The sequence below is a fragment of the Macaca nemestrina genome, chromosome 15 (assembly GCF_043159975.1).
Source record: "Macaca nemestrina isolate mMacNem1 chromosome 15, mMacNem.hap1, whole genome shotgun sequence".
NCBI lineage: Eukaryota > Metazoa > Chordata > Mammalia > Primates > Cercopithecidae > Macaca > Macaca nemestrina.
In genome coordinates, this window is record NC_092139.1 from 92,820,719 (window position 1) to 92,841,505 (window position 20,787).

Genomic DNA, 20,787 nt, shown 5'->3' on the forward strand with positions numbered 1-20,787 from the left:
AACCCTTACCATACTGCCCTGGAGCATTAAGAAACTGGTACAATCGCTTTGAGAGTGATTCCGTCGTGCCTGATAAAACTGAGGACGTGCATTCTCTCTGCCCCAGCAATTCCATTCCGAGTAGATGACTAAGCAAAGTTGTTGCATGCATGCAGCAGGGATGCACACAAGAATTTCAGTGCAGCAGTTTATAAAGGCCAAAAGCAAAACCCCAAGTTCCCCAAAGCAAAAGCAAAACCAAACCAAATAAAAACAACCTAAATGACCACCAACAGGAAAATGGATCCAAATCAAATGTGATGGAATGCACTGTGCTCCTAACGCAGAAGACTGTACTTCCGGGAAAGAGGAATCAACTGCCCCCTTGTTGATGAGCCTCTCAAACTTGTTACTGAGTATAAAGACAAGCCGCACAAGAGTTCATACCATTTAAAACTATGTAAAGTGGGGAGCAAAGAAACAGAGTTATATGCTGTTTAGGAATATATGCATATATTGTAAAAGAATTTTTAAAAGTACATTATAATGGTGAACACAGGAATCTGCAAAGTGCTTACCACTGGGAGGACAGGAGTGGTGGGGAAATGCCATCAAAAAGGGGTACACGAATAATGAAAAATCTAAAGTTAACTTTTTTTCGGGACAGAGTCTTGCTCTGTCACCCAGGCTGGAGTGCAATGGTGCAATCTCAGCTCACTGCAATCGCCACCTACCGGGTTTAAGAGATTCTCCTGCCTCAGCCTCCTGAGTAGCTGGGATTACAGGTGTGCGCCACCACGCCTAATTTTTGTATTTTTAGTTAGAGATGGGGTTTCACCATGTTGGCCAGGCTGGTCTCAAACTCCTGGCCTCAAGTGATCCGCCTGCCTTGGCCTCCCAAAGTGCTGGGATTACAGGCGTGAGCCACCACGCCCAGCCTGTGGTTAATATTTTATTTCTTGGGGAGGTGGGGGTGGAAACATGGGTGTTCGTTATATTACTCTTTTACCTTCCTTATGTCCAAAATATTTTGTAGTATTTTAAAGTTCCACTAAAGAAGAAATCAGAGCTAACTGTTGCTCCACTGCTAGTGTGTAGATAACAAGCATCCCCACCATTTACTCGTTAACACATTTGCATTCCTTCTACTCAAAGGGTTGAGTGTCTTTTTTTTTTTTTTTTTTTTTTTTTTGAGACGGAGTCTTGCGCTGTGTCACCCAGGCTGGAGTGCAGTGGCGGATCTGGGCTCACTGCAAGCTCCGCCTCCCAGGTTCACCCCAATTCTCCTGCCTCAGCCTCCGAGTAGCTGGGACTACAGGCGCCCGCCACCACGCCCGGCTAGTTTTTTGTATTTTTAGTAGAGACGGGGTTTCACCATGTTAGCCAGGATGGTCTCGATCTCCTGACCTCGTGATCCACCCGCCTCGGCCTCCCAAAGTGCTGGGATTACAGGCTTGAGCCACCGCGCCCGGCCAGGGTTGAGTGTCTTAACTCCTCTGGGGAGTAGATATACTAATCGCTATGAATGCTGAAGAGCTAGCATTTATTACAATACTTCTCAAATTTGAGCTTGCACCACAATTACCTGGAGAGCTTCATATGGCACAGACTCCTGGGCCCAACTCAGAGATTTTTATTCGGTGGAGGAAAGGTGCCCAGTAATTTGCACTTCTAACAAGTTGCCAGTGAGGCTGATGTTGCCAGTCCATGGACTATGCTCTGAGAGGCACTCAGGCACTGTGCTGAGCACTATAACATCATTAGTTTATTTCATTTCCATGATAATTCTAATAACTTATTGGGACTCATAAAAATGAGGAAACCTATTTCACAGATGAGAAAACTGAGGCCCAGAAAGATAAGAGCATATGCCGAGTTTGTACAGCAGAAATAGGATTCCAATCCAGGTGGGCTCTAAATAGCTCAGTCTGGAGCCACTAAGCTTTACTTACTGTTTCCCAAAAAAGTCCAAAGCAGGATTGGACGCGGAGTCATACCTGGATCAACGACCTCATGTTTGCAAAGTGCGTGTCCATGGCGCCTCCGTGGGGGAAGTTCTGGTTCATCCTCTTCATGAGCTCCGTGAAGCAGCTGAAGGCAAGCGCCTCTGAGAAAGCAGCACAGAACAGTCAGCTGCCCCGCTGCCCAAGTGATGTGGTTTGGATGTTCGTCCTCTCCAACTCTCATGTTGAAATATGACCTTCAATGTTGGGGGTGGACCTTTCGTGTACTTTTAGTAGAGATGGGGTTTCACATGTTATCCAGGGGGGTTTCACCATGGTCTCGATCTCCTGACCTCGTGATCCGCCCACCTCAGCCTCCCAAAGCGCTGGGATTACAGGCGTGAGCCAACGTGCCCGGCCTAAAAGGCTTTACTTTTATTTTATTTTATTTTTGAGACGGAGTCTCGCTCTGTCACCCAGGCTGGAGTGCAGTGGCGCAATCTCGGCTCACTGCAAGCTCCGCCTCCTGGGTTCACGCCATTCTCCTGCCTCAGCCTCCGGAGTAGCTGGGACTACAGGGGCTCCCCACCACGCCCAGCTAGTTTTTTGTATTTTTTAGTAGAGATGGGGTTTCACCGTGTTAGCCAGGATGGTCTCGATCTCCTGACCTCGTGATCCGCCCGCCTCGGCCTCCCAAAGTGCTGGGATTACAGGTGTGAGCCACCATGCCCAGACAAAAGGCTTTATATTTTAGAAAAGTTTAGATTCACAGAAAAACTGCAAAGACAGTAAACACTTGTCATACACCCCACACGCGGTTCCCTCTATTATTAGTATCTGGACATTAGCATGATACATTTGTTGAACCGATATGGGCACATTATGAACTAAAGTCCATACTGTATTCAGATTTTCTTAGTATGTACTGAATGTCATTTTTCTGTTCCAAGCTGTCATCCAGAACAGCACATTACGTCGACTGGTCATGTTCCCTTAAGCTCCTCTTGGTTGTGGCAGTTTCTCAGGCTTTTCTTGTTTTTGATGACCTTGATAGTTTTTTGTTTTTTGGTTTTTTTTTTGAAACAGAGTCTCGCTCTGTCGGCCAGGTTGGAGTGCAGTGGCGCAATCTTGGCTCACTGCAAGCTCTACCTCCCGGGTTCACTCCATTCCCCTGCCTCAGCCTTCCGGGACTACAGGTGCCCACCACTACACCCGGCTAATTTTTTTGTATTTTTAGTAGAGACAGGGTTTCATTGTGTTAGCCAGGATGGTCTCAATCTCCTGACCTTGTGATCCGCCCACCTAGGCCTCCCAAAGTGCTGGGATTATAGGCGTGAGGCACTACGTCCGGCAACCTTGACAGTTTTGAGGTGTAGTGGTCAGGTATTTTTTGTAGGATGCTGCACTATTAGCAATGGAATTTATCTGATGCCTTTCTCATGGTAAGACTGGGTTATGGGTTATCGAGAGGAAAACCACAGAGGTAAAGGGCCATTTTAATCATATCATAAGGGTATATACTATCAGCATGATTTATAACTGCTGATGTTGGCCATGGTCACCTGGCTGAAGTCGTGTTTGTCAGGTTTCTCTGCTGTAGTTTCTTTCTCATCCCGTCACTGCCTTCCATACTGTACTTTTTGGAAACAAGTCACTATGTGCAGTCCGTGTCTACAGAGTAGGTAGTTGGCTGGGCATGGTGGCTCATGCCTGTAATCCCAGCACTTTGGGAGGCCAAGGCAGCTGGATCACCTGAAGTCAGGAGTTCAAGACTAGCCTGAACAACATGGTGTAACCCTGTCTCTACTAAAAATACAAAAATTAGCCAGGCATCATGGCGGGTGCCTGTAATCTCAGCTACTTGGGAGCCTGAGGCAGGAGAACTGCCTTAACTTGGGAGGCGGAAGTTGCAGTGAGCTGAGATTGTACCATTGCACTCCAGCCTGGGCAACAAGAGTGAAACATGTCAAAATAAAAAAAAGAGTACGGAATTATGCTCCCCATTTATTATGTATTTATTTATTTTTGAGATAGGGTCTCATTCTGTCACCCAGGTTGGAGTGCAGTGGCACAATCACGGCTCATTGCACCTCGACCTTAGCAGCCTCAAGTGATCCTCCTGCCTCAGCCTCCCAAGTAGCAGGGACCACAGGTGTGTGCCAACACACCTGGCTAATTTTTCTATTTTTTGTAGAGACGAGGTTTCACCATGTTGCCCAGGCTAGTCACAATCTGCCTACCTTGGCGTCCCAAAGTGCTGAGGTTACAGGCATGAGCTACCATGCCTGGCCTACTTTTTTATTTTATTTTGTTTTATTTTATTTATTTTATTTTATTTATTTTGAGATGGAGTCTCGCTCTGTCACCAAGGCTGGAGTGCAGTGGCATGATCTTGGCTCACTGCAACCTCTGTCTCCCAAGTTCAAGTGCTTCTTCTGCTGCAGCCTCCCATGTAGCTGGAATTACAAGTGCCTGCCACAATGCTCAGCTAACTTTTGTATTTTTAGTAGAAATTTTTCACCATGTTGGCCAGGCTGGTTTTGAACTCCTGACTTCAAGCGATCCACCTGCCTCAGCCTCCCAAAGTGTTGCAATTACAGGCGTGAGCCACTGGGCCTGGACCTAGTTGTTGTATTTTAGATATAAATGTTTATATATTTAGCCCAGGGGCTTGCAATGCAGTAGCATGATCATAGCTCACTGCAACCTCCAACTCCTTGGCTCAAGCAATCCTCTTGTCTTAGCCTCCTGAGTAGCTGGGACTACAGGTGTACACAACCACGCCCGGCAAATTTTTAAATTTTTGTGTAGAGATGGAGTCTCACTATGTTGCTCAGGCTGGTCTCGAACTCCTGATCTCAAGCAATCCTCTTGCCTTAGCTTCCTGAGTAGCTGGGACTACAGGTGTGCACCACCATGCCCAGCTAATTTTTAATTATTTTTGTAGAGATGGAGTCTCACTATGTTGCTCAGGCTCATCTTGAACTCCTGATCTCAAGCAATCCTCCTGCCTCGGCCTCCCAAAGTGCTAGGATTACAAGTGTGAGCCATTGCACCCAATCCCATTTTTTAACAGGTTTATTGAGATTCTCACATAAAATTCACCCTTTAAATGTACCATTTAGTGGTTTTAGTACATTCACAATGTTGTGCAATCACCACTATTAGTTCCAGAACATTTCTTCACCCCTGCAACCCCGAAATCCCTGTATCAATGAAGCAGCAACTTCATATTTCTCTCTCCCCCAAGTCCCTGTCAACGACTAGTCTTTCTGTCTCTATGGATTTGTCTACTCTGGACATTTCATATAAATGGAATCACACCATTTGTGATATTTTGTGTCTGGCTTCTTTCACTTAGCATAAGGTTTTCAAGGTTCATCCACATTGTAGTTTGGATCAGAACATCATTCTTTTTTTTGCCAAATAATATTCCATTGTATGGATATACCACATTTTGTTTATGCATTCATCATTTGATGGACATTGCGACTATTTCCACTTTTTTGAGTATTATGAATAATGCTATCATGAACATATGTACAGGTATTTGCATGAACATATATTTTCAATTCTCTTAGGCATATATCTATGGATGAAATTGCTGGGTCACATGATAACTCTATGTTCATTACTATGAGAAACTGCCAGACTGTTTTTTAAAGTGGCCAAACCGGCCGGGCATGGCGGCTCATGCCTGTAATCCCAGCACTTTGGGAGGCCAAGGTGGGTGGATCACCTGAGGTCTGGAGTTCGAGATCTGCATAGCCAGCATGGTGAAACCCCATCTCTACTAAAAATACAAAAATTAGCCAGATGTGGTGGTGGGTGCCTGTAATCCCAGCTACTTGGGAGGCTGAGGCAGGAGAATCACTTGAACCCGGGAGGCAGAGGTTGCAGTGAGCTGAGATTGTGCCACTGCACTCCAGCCTGGGTGACAGGATGAGACTCCATCTCAAAATAATTAATAAATAAATAAATAAATAAATAAATAAATAAATAAAGTGGCCAAACCATTTTACAATTCCACCAGCAATGTATGAAGCTTCCAATTTCTTCATATTCTTATCAGTACATGATTTTCTATTGTTTTGATTCCAGCCATCCCAGTGTATATGAAGTGGTATCTCACTGTGGTTTTGATTTCCATTTTCCTAATGACTAATGATGTAGAACAGCAGTGCTCAACCTTTTTGTCACCAGATACCAGTTTCCTGGAAGACAATTTTTCCATGGACAGGGAGTGGAGTGGGGGGTATAGTTTCTGGATGAAACTGTTCCACCTCAGATCATCAGGCATTAGATTCTCAGAAGGAGTGCACAACCTAGACCCCTCATATGCACAATTCACAATAGGGTTCGCACTCCTAGGAGAATCTAATGCCACTGCTGATCTGACAGCAGGTGGGAGGTGGAGCTCAGGTTGTAATGCTCACTAGCCTACTGCTCACCTCCTGCTGTGCAGCAAGGTTCCTGTCTGTGGCATAGGGCTTGGAGACCCCTGATGCAGGGCATCCTTTAACTTGTTTATTGGCATTTGCATATCTTCAATTCTATTGAGAAATGTCTATTCAAATCCTTCAGCCACTTTAATCAGGTTGTCTTTTTATTGTTGAATTATAAGAGTTTTTTATATATTTTGACTACGAGTCCTTTATCACACATACAACTTGCAAATATTTTCTTCTAGTCTTTGGGTTCTTTTCACTTTCTTGATGGTGTTCTTTGAAGTACAAAAGTTTTTAATTTCGATGAAGTCTAATTTGCTTATTTTTTCTTTATGTTTTTGGTGTCATATCTAAAAAAAAATTCCCTAGCCTAAGGTGACAAAGATTTACTCCTGTTTTTAAGTTTTACACTTTTAGTTCTTGCATTTAGGTCTATGATCCATTTTGAGTTAGTTTGTTGTATGTGGTGTGAGGTAAGGGTTCAACTTCAATTTTTTGCATATGCATGTCCAGTAGTTCTTGCACCATATGTTGAGAAGACTGTTTTTCCTCACTGAGTTGAATTTTCTTAGTACCTCTGTCAAAATCAATTGACTATCAATGTAAGGGCTTACTTCTGGATTCTCAATTCTATTCCATTGATCTACATGTTGATCCTTATAGAAATACCACTATTTTAAGACCTTTGTAGTAGATTTTGAAATCAGGTACTGTGAGTCCTGCAACATCTCCTTTTAAAAATTCTTTTGGCTATTCTAAATTCCTTAAATTTCCAATTTTAGGGTCAGCTTGTCAATTTTTGAAAAAAACAAACAAACAAAAAAAACAAAGGCAGCTGGGATTTTTGACAGAAACTGCACTGACTTTACAGATCATTGGAGAGCATTGTTACCTTAACAACACTAAGTCTTCCAATCCATGAACATGAGATATCTTTCCATTTATTTTGTTTTTTAAAATTTACTTCAACAATGCCTTGTAGTTTTCAATGTACAAATCTTGCATTTCTGTTAAGTTTATTCATAAGTATTGTATTTTATTTATGTATTTATTTATTTGAGATGGAGTTTTGCTCTTGTCACCCAGGCTGGAGTATAATGGCGCAATCTCAGCTCACTGCAACCTCCGCCTCCTGAGTTCAAGCGATTCTCCTGCCCAAGCCTCCCAAGTAGCTGGGATTACAGGCGCCTGCCACCATGCCTGGCTAATTTTTTTTTTTTTTTTTTTTTGAGATGGAGTCTCGCTCTGTTGCCCAGGCTGGAGTGCAGTGGCCAGATCTCAGCTCACTGCAAGCTCCGCCTCCCGGGTTTACGGCATTCTCCTGCCTCAGCCTCCCGAGTAGCTGGGACAACAGGCGCCTGCCACCTCGCCCGGCTAGTTTTTTGTATTTTTTTTAGTAGAGACGGGGTTTCACCATGTTAGCCAGGATGGTCTCGATCTCCTGACCTCGTGATCCACCCGTCTCGGCCTCCCAAAGTGCTGGGATTACAGGCTTGAGCCACCGCGCCCGGCTTAATTTTTGTATATTTAGTAGAGACAGGGTTTCACCATGTTGGCCAGGCTGATCTCAAACTCCTGACCTCAGATGATCCAGCCACTTCAGGCTCCCAAAGTGCTGGGATTACAGGCGTGAGCCAACATGCCTGGACTATTTATTTTTTATTTATTTATTTTTTAGACGGAGTCTCACTCTATCACCCAGGCTGGAGTACAGTGGTGCAATCTCAGCCCAATGCAACCTCTGCCTCCCAGGTTCAAGCGATTCTCCTGCCTCAGCCTCCGAAGTAACTGGAATTAGAGGCATGCAGCCACCACGCCTGGCTATTTTTTTTTTTTTTTTGTATTTTTAGTAGAGACTGGGTTTCACCACGTTGGCCAGGATGGTCTCAAACTCCTGACCTCAGGTGATCTGCCCGCCTCGGCCTCCCAAAGTGCTGGGATTACAGGCATGAGCCACTGCACCCAGTCAGTATTGTATTCTTCTAGATGCTGTTGCAAATAAAATTGTTTTCCTAATTTCATTTTGGGATTGTTCATTTCAAGTGTATAGAAATACAAGACACTTTTGTTTATTGATCTTGTATCCTGCAAACTTGATAAACTTATTTATCAGTTCTAATTTTTTTTTATTCCTTAAGATCTTCTATATGCAAAATCACATCTGTGAACAAAGATAGTTTTACTTTCTTTCTAATCTGAATTATTTTAATTTATTTGTCTTTCTTAATTGCCCTGGCTAGAACCTATGGTGGCAAAAATAGACATACCTGTCCTGTTCCTGCTTTTAGGGAGGAAGTGTTCAGATTTTCACCACTGAGTATGATGATATTTGTGAGGTTTTCACAGATGCCCTCTATCGTGTTTAGTTCCCTTCTATTCCTAGTTTGTTGAATGTTTTTTATTATGAAAGGATGTTGGATTTTCTTGTGTTTTTCTGTGTCAATTGATATGATTGTGTGGGTTTTTCCCTTTATTTTAGTAATGTGGTGAATTAAATTGACTGAGTTTTGCATGTCAAACCACCCTTGCATTCTGGAGATAAGCCCGAGTTGGTCATGGTGTATCATCTTTTTTATATCTTGGTGAATTAAGTTTATTGGTATTTTGTTGAGGATTTCTGCATTTGTATTCATAAAGGATATTGGTCTGTAGTTTTCTTGTTACGTCTTTGTCTGTTACTGGTATCTGCATGCCAATGAGACACCCAGTCCTCATATGAGGTCTGGCTTTACTGAATGAGTTAAGAAGCATTCCTTCCTTTTCTACGTTTTTGAAGAGCAGGTGAAGAATTGGCATTAATTATTCTTTAAATGTTTCATAGAACTCACCAGTGAAGCCGTCTGGGTTTGTTTTTTGTTTTGGTTTGTTTGTTCTCATTCATATTCATACAATCAGTGGCTAGCAAATGCCTATCTGGGTGTTGAGTATTGGGCACCATGGAATATAAGGACTTTTTATTTCACTAGGATATTGATGTGTTCACCAGACAGGCCTTCAGAGCACCTGGCTGGAGCCACATTCCGTACAGTCACAAAATGAGATCAACCCCTCTGCCATGCAGTGGAAAGGAAATGCGCCCCCAGCCCTGGGGCAGTAAAGACACACTCACCATCATCCAGAATGACCAGCAGTGGAGCCAGAAGATCACACATGCCCTGGACATAGCCGATCTCAATGTGCTGCCAGATGTAGCTAGAAAAGACATAAGGGGCCAATTATGGCAGCCACGGCCTGCCTCTCCAACCCACTCCAACTTCCGCTCCTCCCGCTTCTGTCCCCAATCCCTCACTTGGACCTCTCCCTCAGCCTCCTGCCTGCATCCCTGTTCCCAGTGTCTCTCTTTAAACATCCTATGCGCAGCTACCAGGATGACCTCCCTAAAGGCCAACTCAGGAGGCCTCTTCAGGCTCAAAACTTGCACAAGCACCCTGCTGTCTGATGGGATGTTATCCAAACTCCTTTACTGGGGGTACAAGGAGTAATGGCCTCCTCCCAATTCATCTTCACAGCCTCAAATATCGCTTCCACACTGTCCTCCTCTCCAGCTACACTGACGTATTCACTTTGCACAAAGAGATCACAAATTTATGTTTCTGTATCTTTGCCCTACAGCTCCCTTTGTCAGGAATTCCAATCTGTCCCTTACTAGTAACAGCTTATATTTACTGAGCACTTACTGTATACTCAACCCACTATTTTCTTTTTTTTTTTTTTGAGACAGAGTCTCGCTCTGTTGCCCAGGCTGGAGTGCAGTAGCGTGATCTCTGCTCACTGCAAGCTCCACCTCCAGGGTTCATGCCATTCTCCTGCCTCAGCCTCCCAAGTAGCTGGGACTATAGGCGCCTGTCCCCATGCCCAGCCTTTTTTTTTTTTTTGTATTTTTAGTAGAGACAGGGTTTCACTGTGTTAGCCAGGATGGTCTCGATCTCCTGACCTCGTGATCTGCCCGTCTTGGCCTCCCAAAGTGCTGGGATTACAGGCGTGAGCCACCGCTCCTGGCCCCTCCACCCACTATTTTCAAAATAGTCATGTGAAACATGGACCATTATCCTATTTCACAGATGAGGGGACTGAAGCATAGACAGGTAAATGACATGCCCCAAATCATACACCTAATAAGTGGCAGAGGCAGTACTTGAACCTAGGAGGCCTTACTCAAGGATATATGATCTTAGCCTCTATGTGAAACAGTTTCTTTAGTGTTCCTTTTTTTTTCTTTTTTTAAGACAGAGTTTCACTCTTGTTGCCCGCACTGGAGTGCAATGGCACAATCTCAGCTCACTGCAACCTCCACTTCCCTGGTTCAAGCGATTCCCCTGCCTCAGCCTCCCAAGTAGCTGGGATTACAGGTGCGTGCTGCCACGCCTGGCTAATTTTTGTATTTTTAGTAGAGACAGGGTTTCGCCATGTTGGCCAGGCTAGTCTTGAACTCCTGACCTCAGGTGATCTGCCCGCCTCGACCTCCCAAAAAGTGCTGGGATTACACGTGTGAGCTGCCATGTCCGGCCTATGGTTTCTTTAGTTTTCTTAACTTTGTCAAAATGCATCTCAAAAGGTCACCACTTCTGTGAAGTCTTCCATGATTTCTCCCTATGCCTTAACCAGGAAGAAGTCAGTTCATTTTTACTTCTTCCCAGCATTTTTTTTCCATTTTAATGTAATACTTATCAGACTATATCACAGTTTAAAACATTTAAAAAAAAGTACATTCAGGCTGGGTGCGATGGCTCATGCCTGTAATCCTAGCACTTGAGAGGCCAAGGCAGGTGGATTGCCTGAGCTCAGGAGTTCAAGACCAGCCTGGGCAACATGGTGAAACCCCATCTGTATTCCAATGCAAAAAATTAGCTGGGTCTGGCAGCCTGCGCCTATAGTCCCAGCTACTCGGGAGGCTGAGGTAGGAGAATCGCTAGAACCCAGGAGGCGGAGGTTGCAGTGAGCTGAGATCTCACCACCGCACTCCATCCTGGGCCACAGAGTGAGATTCCATCCCCCCCCCACACAAAAAAAGTACATTCATATTATGTTATACAATATATAATCAATTAGATATTACTAAATTGTTAGTAGTCGTTAATTCTGGGTAAGTGGCACTGATGGGCAGAGATGAAGGGAGAAGTTTCTCTTTCTATCTTACGACCTTCTAATTTCTTTGATTTAGGTTTTTGTTTTGTTTTGAGACAGGGTGTCATTCTGTTGCCCAGGCTGGAGTGCCGTGGTATGATCACAGTTCATTGTTCCTCAACCTCCCAGGTTCAAGCCATCCTGCTGCCTCAGCTTCCCAAAGTAGCTATGACTATAGGCGCACACCATCATGCCTGGCTAATTTATTAAAACTTTTGTAGAGATGGGGTCTTGTTATGTTGCCCAGACTGGTCTCAAACTCTTGGCCTCAAGCGATCCTCCTGCCTTGGCCTCCCAAAGTGCTGGGATTAGAGTTGTCAGTGATTTAGATTTTTAACAAGCATGGGTTACTTTCATATTTTAAGAAATACCAATAGTAATTTTTTATTATTTTTATTACTTTTTAAGAGATGGGGTCTCCCTCTGTCACCCAGGCTGGAGTACAATGATGCAATCATAGCTAACTGCAACCCTCTAACCTCTGGGCTCAAGCTACCCTCCTGCCTCCACCTCCCAAGTATCTAGGACTACAAGTGCATACCACTATGTCCAGCTAAATGTTAAGTTGAAAAAAATTATTTTGTAGTGACAGGGTCTCACTATGTTGCCAGGCCAGTCTCTACTTTTTTGAAGTCTGTGAGGAACTCAAGTGGTCCCAAGTGATCCTCCTACGTCAGCTTCCCAAAGCGCTGGGATTACAGGAATAATATCTTTTTAGTGAACAGTAATAAACAGTCTTAGATCTTGGCTTCAAGAAAAACAGAAGAAGAACAGATTCTACAGCCAGAGAGGCGTGGCTATGAGTTCCCGCTCAGCCACTGCCCGATGCCCACTCAGCAATGAGGCTCTTCTGGAGCCTCCACATCGTCACCTATAAAAGGGGTTAATACCTCGTAGGGTTGAGGAGTAAGTGAGCGATGATAGTATAGGCCTCAGGACAGTGGCTGGTATACAGTAAGTGCTTAATAAATGCTCTATATTATTGTTGTTAAATTGTCACTGTGAGCTAAGTAAGATTCCAGGTGAGTACGATGCCAGCTTCAGAAGCTGAAATAACTTCTAGGTGGGCCCCCTATGTCCCCCATTTCACCCATCCCCCCTCCCCATCCCCTAGATCCCCTCGCTGCTCCCAGCCACCTGCACATGATGTTACGCAGCTTCTCCAAGTTGGCGGGAGTGAAGTACCAGTAGTTGCGGTCACACCTCTGCACATCCTTCTCGATGCGGTGCAGGTTCACCGTGTACAGGTCCAGCAGCTCTGGCTATAGGCCACCGGGGCGGGGGGTAGGGGGAAGAGAAGAAAAATTACATCTGAGTCCCCACTGGGAAGCAGCAATCCTATCTCCTCCTCCTAAACCTCTCCTGTTGTCACTGAAAATATATCTCCTACCTGGACCAGCCAGGTGTTTGATTTTGTTTTTGTTTTCCGGGAGGGTGTCTTTAATTTGCAGGATGGACATTCTCCCTCAGAGAGTTACAACTATAGCTGGAAGTGAACCTCTCCCTGCTGAAAACTGGACAAGGAGAATGAAGAACTGAACAGAGGTCAAATTCTGGTAACAAACCAGCCTGGCTGCTTGAACAATTAGCTTAATTTCAAAATGGCTCAATGATATGGCAAGAAAATAAGAAACATTTAAGGACCAAAAACTAACCCAGAAATGTGAGAAAACACTAAAGCTGGCCTCTGCCTTAAGGAAAGCTAGTCAAGTGGGAAAATTTAAGCTTAGATTTAATTGTTTTATGCTCCCCCACCCAAGCTGAAGATCTAATAAGAGACCTTCCTACAGGAAGGTAGGACCCCAAAGAGTCACACTCTCAGCAAGGAAAAACTAGAAAAACCCACTAATATTTTGGGATCTCAAAACAATTGCCTGTCCACAGTGACAGCAGTATTTTTCATCCACAGTAGTTCACCTTATGAATGTTGACACTTTGGGTCTGAGTGAAACAGCAACGATACCTGACTGCTTATACCTTGATCATAGTCATTAAATTAAATGTAAATGTTATCTCCCTGGATAATTAAGAGCCACAAATCAGGTTTGTAACTCATGCGGTTTATAACCCAAACTCCCATTACCTGGGTGGTCTGAAAGATCAGAGAACGTAGCTGTCATCTCAAATTTGTTATTTCCCTAGTACTAGAAAGAAGCAAAAGAATACCCCTCTCTTGAGGCATCTACCTTCCACCTGGGTCTTAAATAGTGCAGCAGATAATATCCCAAGAAATATGAGCTCGTGTTCAAAAAAATCACAAAACACTCAGAGAAAGAAGGTGCCCAGAGTGACGGTCAGCACAAATACAAGACAACAGAATCAGAGCCATCAGGGCCTCAGTTGTTAGAGGTATCAGAAACAGATCATAAAATAAGTATGTTTACTGTATTTAAAGAAATAAGGCAGGGCGCCAAGGCTCACGCCTGTAATCCCAGCACTTCGGGAGGCTGAGGTGGGCAGATCACTTGAGGTTGAGAGTTCGAGACCAGCCTGACCAACATGGTGAAAACCCATCTCTATTAAAAACACAAATTTAGCCGGGCATGAGTGTGTGCTTGTAATCCCAGCTACTCGGGAGGCTGAGGCAGGAGAATCGCTTGAACCCAGGAGGCGAAGGTTGCGGTGAGCCAAGATCATGCCATTGCACTCCAGCTTGGGCAATAAGAGAGAAATTCTGTCTCAAAAATAAATAAATAAATATATAAATAAATAAATAATAAAAGAAAAGGTTAACAGTAAGAACAAAAGCTGGTGTGCACTGGTTCACGCCTGTCATCCCAACACTCTGGGAGGTCACAGCGGGTAGATCACTTGAGGCCAGTTCAAGACCAGCCTGAGCAACATGGCAAAACCCCGTCTCTATAAAAAATACAAAAAATGGTCGAGCGTGGCGGCTCACACCTGTAATCCCAGCACTTCGGTAGGCCGAGACGGGCGGATCACGAGGTCAGATGGAGACCATGTAGCTAACGCGGTGAAACCCCGTCTCTACTGAAAATACAAAAAACTAGCCAGGCGTGGTGGCGGGCGCCTGTAGTCCCAGCTACTCGGGAGGCTGAGGCAGGAGAATGGCGTGAACCCAGGAGGCGGAGCTTGCAGTGAGCTGAGATCCGGCCACAGCACTCCAGCCTGGGCTACAGAGTGAGACTCCGTCTCAAAAAAAAAAAAAAAAAAAGAGAAGCAAGCCAAGCGCGGTGGCTCATGCCTGTAATCCCGCACTTTGGGAGGCCAGGGCGGGTGGATCACGAGGTCAGGAAATCGAGACCATCCTGGCTAACCCGGTGAAACCCCATCTTTACTAAAAATACAAAAAAATTAGCCGGGTGTAGTGGTGGGTGCCTGTAGTCCCAGCTACTTGGGAGGCTGAGGCAAGAGAATGGCGTGAACTCGGGGGCGGAGGTTGCAGTGAGCCGAGATCGTGCCACTGCACTCCAGCCTGGGAGACAGAGCGAGATTCTGTCTCAATCTAAAAAAAAAAAAAAAAAAAAAGCGAAAAATGTGGAAGTCACTGAGGTACGTGCTTCATCTAAGAGAGTAGATTAAGAAAGAGAAAACATGAGTGACACAAAAGAAAGCTCAAGATCAGGACGGAGGAAGATCGTGAATGATAACGACACATCAGGTGCAGTGGAGTGGAGGGCGTCAGTAGGCTTTTGGGGAGAAGTCCTTGGACACATAGAATAAATGAAAAACCTGGTATGTTTGAATGTCTGAAGATAGATTTAGGAAAGTGGCAAAGACTTCTGGGGGTGAACTCACTTTAAATATGCAGCAAACTAAGAAAAAGAAAACAGGAAAATGAAAACACATCTAGGAAAAACAAATTTTTTACAGGAAAGACAAAAATTAGGATGGTTTACTACACGGCTTACATATTACTCTGTTAAAATAATGCAAGCACTGACATTTACAGTAGATGCATAAAATATTAACACTGTACACATTTTTTTTTTTTTCGAGATGGAGTCTCGCTCTGTCGTCCAGGCTGGAGTGCAGTGGCCCGATCTCGGCTCACTGCAAGCTCTGCCTCCCGGGTTCATGCCATTCTCCTGCTTCAGCCTCCCGAGTAGCTGGGACTACAGGCGCCCACCACCATCCCCGGTTAATTTTTTGTATTTTTAGTAGAGACGGGGTTTCACCGTGTTAGCCAGGATGGTCTCGATCTCCTGACCTCGTGATCTGCCTGCCTCGGCCTCCCAAAGTGCTGGGATTACAGGCGTGAGCCACTGCACCCGGCTAACACTGTACACATTTAACTAAATCATTACATAACTATATTAGAAGGACAGGGATGAGAAGGTGTCACGTGTGGTGAGAGCTGGAAGTTGGGAAGAAATGGGAACTGAACCATCCTCTTTCATAGTGGGAAGTCACTAGAAAATGTCTGAAACTGAAAGAAAGAGAGATCAAGAAGCAGCAATGCCAGTGTGTTAGAGACCTGGGGGCAAACACCAAATAATTTGGGCAGAATAAGTAAAATGATTGCCTCTGTGCAGGGTTAAATAGGGTGAGATGGGGCAGGTATCTTCTGGGTTTTATATCCAGCCTTTTCTGTGTTTCACTCTTTATGGGCTCGCCTATCTTTGAAAGAAATAACAAGTTCTTTAAAAAATAATCATAAATATGATCCTCCCTTTCAGTTGATGGCCTTTGGCTTGGGCTTTCTAGTAAGAAACCAAACTTGAGTATTTACAAAGTATTGGACCTAACTCTAAATCACGATGCTCATGACCAAGGCTGCTGTTGACTGACTGCTTACTATGTGCCAGGCACACAGGACTTTAACTCATTCATTCTGAAAACAACTCAGGAAGAGAAGTAAGACACACACAGAAAAACTCAGGCTCAGAAGAATAAAATGACTTGCTGAAGCTGGGATTTGAACCCAGGGCTGTTGACGACAAAGCCTGCCTTTTTTTTTCTTTTTTTCTTTCTTTCTTTATTTTTTTTTGAGACAGAGTCTCACTCTATCACCCAGGCTGGAGTGCAGTGGCTGGATCTCAGCTCACTGAGATCTCCTGCCTCAGCCTCCCGAATAGCTGGGACTACGGGCACCCGCCACCACGCCCAGCTAGTTTTGTATTTTTTTAGTAGAGACGGGGTTTCACCATGTTAGCCAGGATGGTCTCGATCTCCTGCCTTCGTGATCCGCCCATCTCGGCCTCTCAAAGTGCTGGGATTACAGGCTTGAGCCACCGCGCCCGGCCTTTTCTTTTTGTCTTTTTTTTTTTTTGGGAGACAGAGACTCACTCTGTCGCCCAGGCTGGAGTGCAGTCGCATGATCTCGGCTTACTGCAAGCTCTGCTTCCCGGGTTCACCCCATTCTCCTGCCTCAGCCTCCCGAGTAGCTGGGACTACAGGTGCCCACCACCACGCCCAGCTAATTTTTTGTATTTTTAGTGGAGATGGGGTTTCACTGTGTTAGTCAGGATGGTCTCAATCTCCTGACCTCGTGATCCGCCCATCTCAGCCTCCCAAAGTGCTGGGATTACAGGCGTGAGCCACCGTGCCCAGCCCCCATTTTAAAATACTGTATTATCTTCTCTCCCAAATGGGTTTCTACAGTGAATCCTCCATGATGGAAAAAATGCAACGGAGCAGAGGTCTGACTCTGGGGTCATTCTGGATAATGGGCTTGTAGTACATCTCACCCTCCTGTAGCTGGAAAAAAGGAAATGGAACGGAGGGTCCTGGTGACTTACAGAGTAGGTGACGCCGCTTGAAGACACAGGGGACACCTCGTTGGCAGAAGTAGTCACAGCCAGAGAAGCCAGGGCAGGGAAGAGACTTTCCATCTCAGGCTCCTCCGAGAGGTTGTCCTCGCTGTCTGCCTGGCCACGTTTCTCTGCCTCGCTGCTCCTCCAGCCCTCCATCACGACATCGTCCTTTTCAGGCAGGGCCACGTCCAGGCTGCCCGTGATGGACATGAACTCGTCCATGCTCTCGTTGGCCAGGAGGTCGCTCTCCAGGCTGTCCTGCACGGCCAGCTCCTCCCGGGGAGCCTCATCCTGGGATGTGGTGGCCTCGCTGCTCTGCCTGTCATCCACGCTGCCATCCCGAGGTCGCAGCACCGGGGGAGTGTTCCGATGGGCATCCAAGACACTGTCTTCTGTGCTCAGACTGGGCTCCGAGTGCTCTGAGAGGCCCGAGGAGAAGTTATGGGAGGAAGGATGACCCGAGTCTGGGGAACAAGTGCCATTCACTAGGTTCCCATTGGGGATCTTGGGCTGTTTCTCCTCCAATCTGCCTTCAGCCTCCACCTGCTCCACCTCATCCACAGACTCAAACACCTGAGGACAAGGTGCACAAAAACAGATGGACCAGCATGTCCACTGCAGCACTACTTACAGCAGCAGACTAAATATCCAACAACAGGTGATCGGCTTAAATATGGATCAAGCATGCACTGGAATACCATACAGTCAGTGAAAAGAGTGAGGCAAAGTAAAGTGTAATGTATGCTCCTATTTGTGACGAATAAGAAAGTGGTCTAGGCTGGGCGTGGTGGCTCACGCCTGCAATCCCAGCACTTTGGGAGGCCGAGGCAGGCAGACTGCTTGAACCCAGGAGTTCGACACCAGCCTGGGCAACATGGTGAAACCCGGTCTCTGCAAAAAATACAAAAAATTAGCCTGGTATGGTGGTGCACACCTGTGGTCTCAGCTACTTGGGGGGCTGAGGTGGGAGAATCACCCGAGCCCGGTGAGTCCAGGCTTCAGTGAGCTGTGATCATGCCACTGCACTCCAGCCTGGGTGATGGGAGTGAGGCCCTGTCTCAAACAACAATAAAAACGTATTCTATGCATAGAATAACCCAGAAAGAAACAAGAAAGTAATGCAGTTGAGTCTGTTTGGTTTTGTTTTTTGAGATGGAGTTTCTCTCTTGTCGCCCAGGCTAGAGCGCAGTGGCACAATCTCGACTCACTGCAACCTTCGCCTCCCCAGTTCAAGCGATTCTCCTGCCTCAGCCTCCCAAGTAGCTGGGATTACAGGCGCCCACCACCACACCTGGCTGATTTTTGTATTTTTAGTAGGGACGGGCTTTCACCATGTTGGCCAGGCTGGTCTCGAACTCCTGACCTCAGATGATCCGCCCACCTTGGCCTCCCAAAGTGTTGGCATTACAGGTGTGAGCCACCGTGCCCCGCCTGCAGTTGACTCTGAGAAGGGGATACTGGGGAATCAAAATAAGGTGAGACAATAGCTTTTCGTCATATAGACTTTTACCATGTGTACATAATTTTATTTTTATGTATGTATGTATTTATTTAAGATGGAGTCTCGCTCTGTTGCCCAGGCTGGATGGAGTGAAGTGGCATGATCTTGGCTCACTGCAACCTCTGCCTCCTGGGTTCAAGTGATTCTCCTGCTCAGCCTCCCAAGTAGCCGGGATTACAGGCAAGTGCCACCATGCCCAGCTAGTTTTTATATTTTTAGTAGAGTCAGGGTTTCACCATGTTGGCCAGGCTGGTCTCGAACTGCTGATCTCAGGTTATTCACCTGCCTCAGCCCCCCAAAGTGCTGGGATTACAGGTGTGAGCCACCACGCCCAGCCTCATGTAAACATAATTCTTCTCATTAAAAAAATTAGTTTACACACGGAAAGGCAAAACAAAACAAAAACAAAAAAAGAAACAAAAAAAAAAACCCTATTACTTTTACACCATGCGGTTGACTACCATGAATCAATTTTTAAAGTTAGATAATACATGAAATACTACGAAAAAAATCTCCAGAATACATTTTAGAGATTTTTTTGTGATTCTTTGTGTCCTTAGGTCATATCAAGGGTACACAGTTAAAGATCATGTTCCAAAGTCACTTGAAATATTTCTTCCCTGCGTGTTTATGTCACCAACTTGATCTATGGTTAGCTTCATGTGTTTCTGTGTTTTCAAAAACCTCTTTTTGATTCAATTGATTTAAATTATGTAAAATATTTACCTAGCTTCAGAGCCAGAACCAGAGGGTTTTTTTTAACTCCAAAATCAGAATTAAGAAACAAGGCATATTCAAGGAAATGTAGCTTCTGTCTCTGCCCCTCCTCTCTTGGTAACCATTCTGATTCGTTTCTGGTTTCTCCTTACACTGTTCTCCAAAATGGAGGCAAATACATACAGACATTAATATTGCCTCTTCTTACATAAAAGGTGACAACACACTATGCATGTTTTAGCACTTGGCTTTGTGTGTACATGTGTGTGAGACAGGATCTCACTCTGTCGCGCAGGCTGGGGTGCAGTGGCGTGATCATGGCTCACTGCAGCCTCAACCTCCTAGGCCCTGGTGATTCTCCCAGCTTAGCCTCCAGAGTAGCTGGGACTACAGGCATGCACCACCATGCCCAACTAATTTTTTTTTGTATTTTTTGTATTTTTTGCAGAGACAGGGTTTGCCATGTTGCCCAGACTGGTCTTGAGCTCCTGGGCTTAAGCTATCTGCCTATCCTGGCCTCCCAAAGTGCTGGGATTGCAAGTGTGAACTACCGTGCCAAGCCAGCATTTTTCTTTAAAAACGGAGTGAGATTGAGTCATCTCTTTTCACTGATTGAAATGGAAAGTTGTTGAACAACATATATGATGGCACTTAAGTACACTTTTTTTAAAACTATCAAACATTGCTATAGATTATCTACATATTTCTGTGTATGTACAGGCATGCAGAAGGTTTTGAAAGGAACACAGCAAACTGATGATAGCGGTGTTATTTCAAAGGAGGGCAGGCAGAGATTAAGGATGATCAAAGCAGACTTTGACTTTCTCTGCAATGTTTTAGTTTTTTGCAGGGGTGATAGATCCATATATTTCTTGCATTACTAAAACAAAAAACAAAAAACAAACAAAAAAACAATGTTTAATGCTAATATAAAAAGCTAAAACAAATGAAGCAAAAAGTAACCTACAGATGACGGACACCCAATCCCCATGACCCCAGGTGGAAGGGAGAGGCGTGGGTGGGAGGGGGCGGGGCCTCCACAAGGTCACCTGTGTGCTGCTGCTGGAGTCGCTGTGCAGGCGGATGTTCTGGTGGCCCGAACTGCAGCTCTGGGAGGACTGAGAGAAGAAAGAGCGGGAGGGAGGGAGGGTGAGGCTGCACCCTTGCCCAGAGTAGGAAGGACTGCTGGGTTGGGAGCCCAGGAAGTCTTGTTTCATCTCTATTCCTAACTTGCACAAGTCCTCCCTCAGAGCGTCAGTTTCCTAGCTGTGAAATGAAAGGAGGGGACCACTCCCTGCTTCCTGGAGCCTCTTCAGAGACCACTTTGACCTCTAGGTTCCCACCTCTCACCTCTGCAA

The 20,787-nt window shown here is 45.3% G+C and overlaps 1 protein-coding gene and 1 non-coding gene across 4 annotated transcripts in view; one reads left to right on the forward strand and one right to left on the reverse strand.

The window, feature by feature from the left end:
• LOC105495748 (small G protein signaling modulator 1) overlaps window positions 1-20,787 on the reverse strand; it is a 119,257-nt gene that overhangs the window by 12,445 nt on the left and 86,025 nt on the right. For all 3 annotated transcript variants that reach the window (XM_071080299.1, XM_071080300.1, XM_071080301.1), the window contains 5 exons: window positions 20,479-20,547; window positions 17,197-17,784; window positions 12,632-12,756; window positions 9,480-9,562; window positions 1,977-2,086 (listed from right to left, as the gene is read on the reverse strand). In XM_071080299.1, the coding sequence (XP_070936400.1) occupies window positions 1,977-2,086; window positions 9,480-9,562; window positions 12,632-12,756; window positions 17,197-17,784; window positions 20,479-20,547 (975 nt within the window). The remainder of the gene's footprint in view (window positions 1-1,976; window positions 2,087-9,479; window positions 9,563-12,631; window positions 12,757-17,196; window positions 17,785-20,478; window positions 20,548-20,787) is intronic.
• LOC112429192 (small nucleolar RNA SNORD56) lies at window positions 13,373-13,443 on the forward strand. The gene has a single exon (XR_003021341.1). It is a non-coding gene; the product is annotated as a small nucleolar RNA SNORD56 (small nucleolar RNA).